At 37.1% G+C, this 9,440-nt stretch overlaps 2 protein-coding genes across 2 annotated transcripts; both read left to right on the top strand.

Moving 5' to 3' along the window:
- Positions 1-874: 874 nt before the first annotated feature.
- Positions 875-3,794, top strand: LOC108167168 (uncharacterized). The gene is made up of 6 exons (XM_017310308.1): positions 875-944; positions 2,234-2,345; positions 2,453-2,791; positions 2,935-3,045; positions 3,130-3,164; positions 3,489-3,794. Exons 2-6 carry the CDS (start codon positions 2,303-2,305, stop codon positions 3,609-3,611), a joined length of 651 nt encoding a protein of 216 aa, XP_017165797.1. The 5' UTR covers positions 875-944; positions 2,234-2,302; the 3' UTR covers positions 3,612-3,794.
- A 1,248-nt stretch (positions 3,795-5,042) lies between these two features.
- LOC103480155 (uncharacterized) lies at positions 5,043-6,781 on the top strand. The gene is made up of 5 exons (XM_017310307.1): positions 5,043-5,085; positions 5,193-5,531; positions 5,669-5,782; positions 5,877-5,911; positions 6,307-6,781. Exons 1-5 carry the CDS (start codon positions 5,043-5,045, stop codon positions 6,424-6,426), a joined length of 651 nt encoding a protein of 216 aa, XP_017165796.1. The 3' UTR covers positions 6,427-6,781.
- The last annotated feature ends 2,659 nt before the right edge of the window (positions 6,782-9,440 follow it).

Genomic DNA, 9,440 nt, shown 5'->3' with positions numbered 1-9,440 from the left:
TATAAAAGGGTAAATTTCCAACATGGGAAACTAATACTGTACGCTTGTTAGTATTATTATAGCATACTCAGATCAAAATAAAACATCAGGATGTACAAATAACTACGGGGATATAAATACCTGAATAAATATCTGATGAGTTTGTTTGGAGCATTTAAGATTCTAAAGTCTAAAGAGGAAGGATCTATGGTAACTCTTTGTTTTACACCTAGGATGCAGCAATCAGTATCACTAACAGAGATGTTTACTTCTGTAATAACTTCATGCATGATGTGGGGGAGACTGTAATGTTATTTTAGCCATAGTTCTTCTATCTCCCAGCACCTTCAGCTCGTCTAACCCAGTGGTCTCAAACTGTGTTCCTCAAGGACCAACAACTTTATGATGGATCCTTTGTCCTACACACCTGAATTAAATGGCAAAATTGCCTCACTAGCATGCAGTCCATCTCTACAGAGCTCTGCTAATGAGCTCAAATTGGAACCAGGTGTTGCTGGAGCAGAGAGGCATCTAAAAGTTGCAAGACCCCAGGCCTTGAGGACTGGAGTTTGAGACCACTGATCTAACTGCTTCCTCTCAGCTGGTTTGGTCTTACTGGTTTGTTCAGCCAGCTGCCTCTGCATTCCTCCATTCTGATCACCTCATACAGGACTGGACTTCACATCAGTAACAAACGTAAAGGAAACTGATTTTTCCCTCAGGCATTTCCCCACCTGTAGTGACGTCATCCATAGGATGGGAATCCTTGGAGTTCTCTCCAGTTGGCCCTCAGTCTCAAAGGGACCCTGTCCCCTCAGGAACGGAGCACAATTAAAGCCATCATGGAGGTCATTGACTACATGATCATTTATCGCTGCTCTATCAGTAAATGACCAAACCATTATCTTCCCTCATCTTCATTCCTGAGTGTCCTCACCAGCAGGTCATCATGTCAAAAACATGCTGTAAGTGGCCTTCTGAGTCCGGTTGTCTTTTCAGGTCCACTGAATCAATTATTACGGTAATTATGTATTCTTCAGTGCATTTCTCCTTATGTGTAAGATTATGGCTCACAATGGCAAAACAAGAAAAAAAAATTAATACAATGAATGAAGTGTAATAATGGGGAAAACTTGGATTCATCCTATAAACTCCTATAAAGTCTTATTTGAACAGAGCCAATTTGTTAGCATAAGACTTTCTGTTTTCATATTCTGCACTTGTTTGATAAGCCATAAAACGTCAAAAAGGTTTGACTTTACAAAGACAACTGACCCATTTACAGTGGAACGTAGGAACTAGTTTTACTCACTTATGTTTACTTAAGAGGCATTTTGGTAAAAAAAATAAAAATAAAAATAAATAAATGAAATATTTCTTGGAGTATTTGTAATACACTGTACTTTTTACTTAAAATATTTAAGGCATTGCAACTCTTGTGTAAAATGAACCAAGTTTGGCTGCCAGCTTCTTCTCAGAGACAAAAGGTTTTCCTTCTTGCACATCTCCAATGGAAGTTCAACTTAGGCTGTCTCTTTCTGATTGACATGTCTTTTCATATCAACACTACCAAGAACTGGGTCATGTGATGACGTTTTAGCGTTTTTGGATACTTCTTTTAGCATTTTGAGGTCTGCTGTCAGGGTGAACCTACTTGAATGTCCCAACAGGAGCATAGTGGCAGTTGCTTTGTACGTATATCCCAGAATATTTTTCATTTGACTGATTTCATGTTTTTTAAGGTTTAATTGGCTCTATTGACCTTTGTTTGAAAGTGTTTAGACAAGAAGGTGGATAATAAGAAAGAGTGAAGACATGCTGCAAGAATCACCAGCACTCCAACCTGTGACGACCCTATGAGGCCTCCATATACGGGTTGTGTTTTACCCCTGCACCACCACAGCTCCCCCCTCCATGTTTAGTTTTTTTCTTTTGACCAATTGAAATTCTCAACCCAACTCAGAAAGAGCCTCAGCCTCAGATTGAGTTTGAATGTAATGTGCTTCACTGAACTGAGTTACTGAAAAAATTAACTTTCGAATAATATTCTAATTTGTGACAACTCAACAATGTAACCTATGTTTCATCAATCCAAATACTTTTAAATACCTCACCAATTATTTTTATGTTATCAAATCATACGATGTTGTTTAAACTCATTGCCATCATGTTTGTATCTAATCCTTTGAAACTTTTCCATCATCAGTGTCAACAACCAGTTAACTATGAAAACACTCCTCCCTCCTCCATACAGTAAGATCACAGTAACTGGAGCACAGTTCAGATTCAATCATTGAGCTGATGAAGTCGAACTTTTCACACGATGATGAATTTCAGCTTGTTTGGGGCTTTACTCTGCATGTTCAGTAAGTACGCCTAAATAACAGATTTTTTATTTGATTTTGCTGTCTGTTCATGTGCTAATTTCATCACTAATACATATTATTTTGCTTTTCTTGAATGCACATTACAGGTTGGAGCTCAACATCGGTTTGTCAGTTTCACTCAGTTGTTGTTCAGCCTGGAGGAGAAGTCACACTGCGGTGCTCAAATCTGAGCCGCGTTCCTGCGTTTCTCCGCTGGTTCAAACTGGCTGATGGACCAAACGCCACCACCATCGTGTCTATGAACAGTTCTGGATGGAGCAGTTTAAATAAAATTCATCTTGGCAGATTTACAATGACATCTAACATCACAGACCTTTTTTTAGACATCAGATCAGTAGATTTCTCTGATACTGGGCTGTATTTCTGTGGATTTCGCACAGATGGAAACCCAGTCATTTTCAGTGCAACATTTTTAAAAGTTGAAGGTACGATTTTTAAAACCTGTAAATCAAATAAGAAAAATAACTACACAAGAATTAGAAATAATTTATATACTTTGCAATAGGTAGGTCAGTATTGCAGCACCTATTCCAGTTTCTAAGCTTATATGTGTTTGTCTCCTCAGTAGATGTGAGTGATGAAGGTATAAATGTGCCAACTGCAATCATGAGTTCTGTGACCCTTTTCTTTGTGTTACTGATCTACTGTCTGATGGCAAAAAGTGGGATTTTTCAGAGAGGTATTGTTATTTTGGCGCACATGCAAAATTAAAAAATTTACAAATTCTGAATAACCAACCAGACGAATTGTTTCTGTTATTTAGATCAAGTTTACACTCAGAGTCAACCACAAAATGAGGTATGTCAAAATTAAACTCAGATCTGTTTTTGTAATTGCTATAGATTATAATTTTGGTGTGGAGCAGTGGGAATAATCATTTTGCTGTTAAAAAGTTCTGTTTATTTCAGCTTTCCCTGCTGCATGTTGTTGGGGAAAAACTTCAACCTAAATTACTTACTGATTTGATTTGAGCACCGCTGTGTGAATGTCGAGTGTGGCGGGGAGAATTAAACTTGTAATGTAAAAGTTATTTGAGTGGTTGGTATAACAAGAAAAGCACTATATAAGCTAAGACCATTTCTCTTCCTGTAATTTGATTGATTAAAATGTCTCCATCCACAGAATCTGAGCTCTGATGACCTGAATTATGCTGCTCCAACTTTTCACCCCAAAGCTGAAAGCAACAGAAGACCTGCAGCAGAGAGAGAGCTGGAGACAACTGCACTGTATGGAGCCACGAGATAAATTCATGTCAGGCTTTAGGCTGTTTTTATTTGAGTTTTTGAGACTTTCTTTTTTTCTTTTTTAAACATTAGCATTTCTAGATTTATTTGCAGAAGATTCAATAAATCTGATAAATGTGACATTATTGCATAGAGAAAGCCAGATGGGTGGACTCGATTCATGTAAACCTGAACTGGGTGTGATTGTCTGTCATTTAGCCTGATTGTTTTATATTATCATTAGTTCTCATATTTCATGGATTCTTTGTTGGTGCTTTGCCAATGTTGTGGTGTGATTATCACTGTGTTTCTGTTTTTTATATTTTTTTCTGACACTGCTGTGAGAAATATGTCCCAATAATAAAGTGATCCTGACACTGATACTTTTAAAGCAAATGACCTAATTCAGCAGAGGTCCAACCAATTGGTGCTAACAGTCTCACAGTGAGTGGAATGGAGATCCTATGATTGCAGTGAGTGTCTGAAGTGATTGTGGTACAAAGACACATTTGTCTGAAAAGTCCATCACTGGTTCATCAGAATTCCTGGCTGCTATTACAGCATGAAGACTAAAGAAAGCTCCAAGCAACTCAGAGAAATGTTCATTGAAAGCATAAGTCAGGGGATGGGTACAAAAAAAATTCTTAGACACTTAGCATCCCCTGGAGTTCAGTTAAATCCATCATCAAAAAATGGGAGGAAAATGAGTCATGTGTAAATCTGCCTAGATATATGTTACAAAAACTTATAATAGGTATTTCCTTTAGTTTTATCTCTATGTTTATATTAGTTGAATATTATAAAACTGCCAGATCAAAATATGTTATTACCGTGTAACATTTTCACATAACTATACATGAAGCTAGTTTCATTTGTTGCTGAATTACAAAATACATTTCTTGAGGATATTCTAATTTACTGAGATAAATCTGTAGAACAGAAAGGAATACGACTCACCTGTCACTTAATAAATCACTCCTGAATAATAACCTTTAAGCACACTTTTACCTAAGTCGACTTTTCTGTACCAAAATATGTTTATGTATCTGATGTAATATTCTAATTTTAAAGTCATGTCTTTATTAGATGTTAGCAGAAAATCATCATAACAGAAATAAAACGTTGAAAACAACAACTGTGTGGAATTTATCTGTGTAATGTGTTTCACTTTGTGAACCAAGTTACTGAAAATAAATGTAACATTGTAATTTATTGAATATGACTAACTCTAAAAACACATTACTGCTTATTTTTCTATGTTGTCAACCAGACGATGTTGTTTAAACTCATTGCCATCATGTTTGTATCTAATCCTTTGAAACTTTTCCATCATCAGTGTCAACAACCAGTTAACTATGAAAACACTCCTCCCTCCTCCATACAGTAAGATCACAGTAACTGGAGCACAGTTCAGATTCAATCATTGAGCTGATGAAGTCGAACTTTTCACACGATGATGAATTTCAGCTTGTTTGGGTCTTTGCTCTGCATGTTCAGTAAGTACGCCTAAATAACAGATTTTTTATTTGATTTTGCTGTCTGTTCATGTGCTAATTTCATCACTWATACATATTATTTTGCTTTTCTTGAATGCACATTACAGGTTGGAGCTCAACATCGGTTTGTCAGTTTCACTCAGTTGTTGTTCAGCCTGGAGGAGAAGTCACACTGCGGTGCTCAAATCTGAGCCGCGTTCCTGCGTTTCTCCGCTGGTTCAAACTGGCTGATGGACCAAACGCCACCACYATCRTGTCTATGAACAGTTCTGGATGGAGCAGTTTAAATAAAATTCATCTTGGCAGATTTACAATGACATCAAACATCACAGATCTTTTTTTGGACATCAAATCTGTGAATTTCTCTGATACTGGACTGTATTTCTGTGGATCTCGCACAGATGGAAACCCAGTCATTTTCAGTGCAACATATTTAAAAGTTGAAGGTAAGATTTTTAAGTATTGTCTGTAATATGAAAAATAAATAAAATATATAAAAATGTATTTCATATTTTATAACACATAAGTTTAATATAACAGCATCTATGTCAGTTTCCAAACTTATACATGTTTGTCTCCTCAGTGAATGTATTTGATGAAGTAACAAATGTACCAGCTGCGATCCTGAGCATTGTAACTATTTTTCTTTTAATATTCATCATCTGTCTGGCAGCAACAATTTGGATTTTGCAAAGAGGTATTGATACATCATTTTATGAAACATATAAAAATGTACAAATTCTGAATCTGTTAATGTTTAAATAACCAGATGAACTATTTCTGTGTTTTAGCACAAGTTTATACTCCAACTCAACCACAGAATGAGGTATGTGAACAAAAACTCTGTTATTGGTTATTATTATAGATCATAATCTATAGGTGTGGCTCAGTGGGAATAATAATCATCTTACAGTGAGAAGGTTGTTTGCCCACCTCATGCTGTTGCCCCCCTTAGGGGCAAGAACTTCACAATAAGTTAACAACTGATTTGAACATGGGTGTGTGAATGTGGAGTGTGTGTGAATGTGGAGTGTGTGAATGTGGAGTGTGTGAATGTCGAGTGTGTGAATGTCGAGCGTGTGAATGTCAAGTGTGGCTGGGAGAAAGAAAAATTGAAATGTAAAAGTTATTTGAGTGGTTGGCATGACAAGAACAGCACTATTTAAATTTAGACCATTTATCTTTCCATGATTTGATTGGTTAAAATGTCTCCATCCACAGAATCTGAGCTCTGATGATCTGAATTATGCTGCTCCAACTTTTCACCCCAAAGCTGAAAGCAACAGAAGACCTGCAGCAGAGAGAGAGCTGGAGACAACTGTGTATGCTGCCACCAGATAAATTCATGTCAGAGTGGAATCAATGCTTCAGTATCTGTGCAGGCTTGATGCTGGTTGTTTTTCTTTTTGAAATGTTAGAATTTCACATTTTGCTTGTGGCAGCTTTAATAGAACTGATTAAAAACTGATAAAGGAAGAGGAGTGGACCTGAGAGAGACATGAGTCAAAAAAGATCACTCAAAACTTGGGACTTGACTTGAACTTGAATTTTTAGTTTCAAAACATTTGACTTTTCACTCTAAACATAAAAAGTGTAATAAAGGAACTGTAGCCTGCTGTACACCTCTGACATTGAGCCAGGATTTCCTCTTGGAAATGCTCTTGGATAAAGAGCACAAAGTAATGCATTACCTTGAGTAATACTGAAAGAAAATTAAATAAATAAATGCCATTTCTAAATTATGTCAAACTTGTGGGTAACCCACAAAAAATGTGTTCTTTGTTGCCATTTTTAAAAATATTTTTATTAAAACATAAGCAATGCACACCTTCTAGCAATGTAATTTTATTGCCCTTAATGAGTGTGTTATGATGAAAAACACAGTGATTTTATTGCTGTGCAGGGTTTGGTGGAGGTGTGGTTGTCAGGTTGGGAAACATGATTTGAATTTCCTTTATTTTCAAGAGGAAAAATTATTCCCACTTGTAAAATCTCAAGATTCAAAATACATGTATACATATAATAAATCTGTATTCAGAGGCTTTACTGTATTGAAAACATTGTGTTCCTGATACATTTCTTGAATTAGTTAAGAGTTACATTTACATGATCGAGAAGCAAAACATTTTAATGTGTAAATTGTGAACTTAATATGGATAGACAGGCAACAGCATGACATCTTGAATTGAATGTCCACAAAGTTCACTACACTAAGTTGAAGCTACTATAGTGACTAATGTATAGATGATTTAAGCTGATTTTTTCTTTGCTGACTCAATAAGTCATGTTGGAAAGTGTTGCAGGCATTTACTTTTATGTAAACTTAAAAATATACAAAATTGGCTTTTGAATTTAATGTGTTGTACTGCAGTCTATCCAGCCTGCATGGTTAAAGTCATTTCAAGTGTTTCAAAACTGAATGATTTTCTCTGAATATTAAATGCTGATAACGGATCTATGAGGCGGACCTGAGATGAGGTGAGTCCATAGGCGTAGGAAGTGGGGGGGACGGGGGGGACATGTCCCCCCCAATATTGAAGAGAGTCACATTCGTCCCCCCCAATAATTTCACTTCAGTTGCGAAGAATTTTAAAATCTTCCACTCGCATGCTTTTATTCTGAAGGCCCACAACAGCGCATTAGCAGAGCGCTTCCTTCACCCCCCCCCTCCGTCCCCCCTCTGAACGGCTCAGAATAAAGACAGCAGCAGACAGAGAAACTCAGTTTGAATAAGGTAAACGATCTGTCAGGAATTTTGCCATGAATATCGCTCATTTATAACATCTTGTTGTCAGTTTATTTTCATATATAGAACTAAATATTTTTGGTTAAGCTGTTTTAATTCTGGAATAGTCACATGTCCAAAATTTTACTGCTAACTTTGTTTAAAAGTTAGCTAGTCTAGTCACAATGATTTAGAATGAGACTGAAAAAGCAGCGAAATTAGCCTTTTTATTATTTAAAGTGAGCAACACCTGATCATACTCGACCACTTAACATGTATTTATATATTATATTATATTAATATCCTGCTTTAAGAAACAGAGCTTCTCTGTTTCTTCCAATGAAAGAAACATAGAAGCTACAGAGCTACTGTTTCTTCCATTGGAAGAAACAGAGCTACTGAAGACGAATAACTGAAGTTATTCATCTTCAGTATATTTTTATGTGCCATGTATGCCTTTACTACTCGCATATATGGTTAGAGGTCAATTTTTCTTTGAAAAGATGACGCACAAAAGTCTTTGCAGGCTAATATGCTAATGTTAGCATTGGCTCACGGGTCCAACAGTAGCTAAAACTGCCACGCCTTTTACTTGAGAGCCTTTAATGTTTTTGTCCATTGTTGTGGAAAAAAACGTACCAAGCACTGTTCAGCTAAAATCCCTCAATCAGGTTTATTTATGAATTATGCACAATACAGAGAGCTTGTAGGACAATCAATCATGAAGCAAGTCTAGATGGAAAGCTCTGCTAGGCAGAGACAACACATGAGTCTTTTACACACATTAAAGTTCATTTTAAATTGACTTCTCTTATGTCTAGAAGAATGAATTTCTAAACTCTTAAACATCCTTAGGAGTCAAACAACTAAGAATGATCATAATTAAGCTACCCAATTTCATGTGTTTTCTAGAAAACCCCACAAAACAAAAAATTACAGTAGTGCAGTGAAGGTATAGATAAGTGTCCGTACAAAACCCAACATCCCCATCTGGAAAGTAGGTAAAGCGTAGAAGCAGGAACACTGATCGCCTGTCTGCTCAGGAGGATTTGTTACCTCCTGTCATAAAAGTATAAATCTTCACTCTCTGCTTCGGTCACTCGACAGTGGACCGACCAGCAATAGTTCTTTGAGTGGAGAGCCTTTCAGAAACATCCAAACTAGCTGTTGCTCTGGACATTGTCCTCTTTGGTGTCAAAAGTTGAAGCACTTGATACTTGGTAGAGTGAAGTTTTGCTGCKCACTCTGTTGCTCTGTTGTTTCAGATTTAAAGTCGTGATCTAGATGGACATTACAGACAGGTCGTCCTTCACAGTGGTTGATGTGGATTCATGTTGTTCCTTCCTTCTCGCCYCTCTCCCCCACTCGGTCTTGGCGTTGCTGCAGCCAAATCCTCCCCAGTCTCTCTCCTCTGGCTTCCTGTCAGTCCAACTGGTTCTGGTGTTGGATCTTTGGGTTGTCCAGATCGTCCCTCAGGAAATGTCCATCTTCCAGATCCAGACAGACAAAATGGTAATAACGAACCAACATCGTGGTGGTGGATAAACAACAGAGGAAAGCCGTTGTGGTGGATGTAGCAGTACCAAGTGACTACAACATCAGGAAAAAGGAGCAAGAGAAACTGGAGAAA

Source organism: Poecilia reticulata, linkage group LG18 (assembly GCF_000633615.1).
Source record: "Poecilia reticulata strain Guanapo linkage group LG18, Guppy_female_1.0+MT, whole genome shotgun sequence".
Lineage (NCBI taxonomy): Eukaryota > Metazoa > Chordata > Actinopteri > Cyprinodontiformes > Poeciliidae > Poecilia > Poecilia reticulata.
The sequence above is the reverse complement of the archived record's forward strand: the minus strand, read 5'-3'. Positions and strand labels throughout refer to the sequence as shown.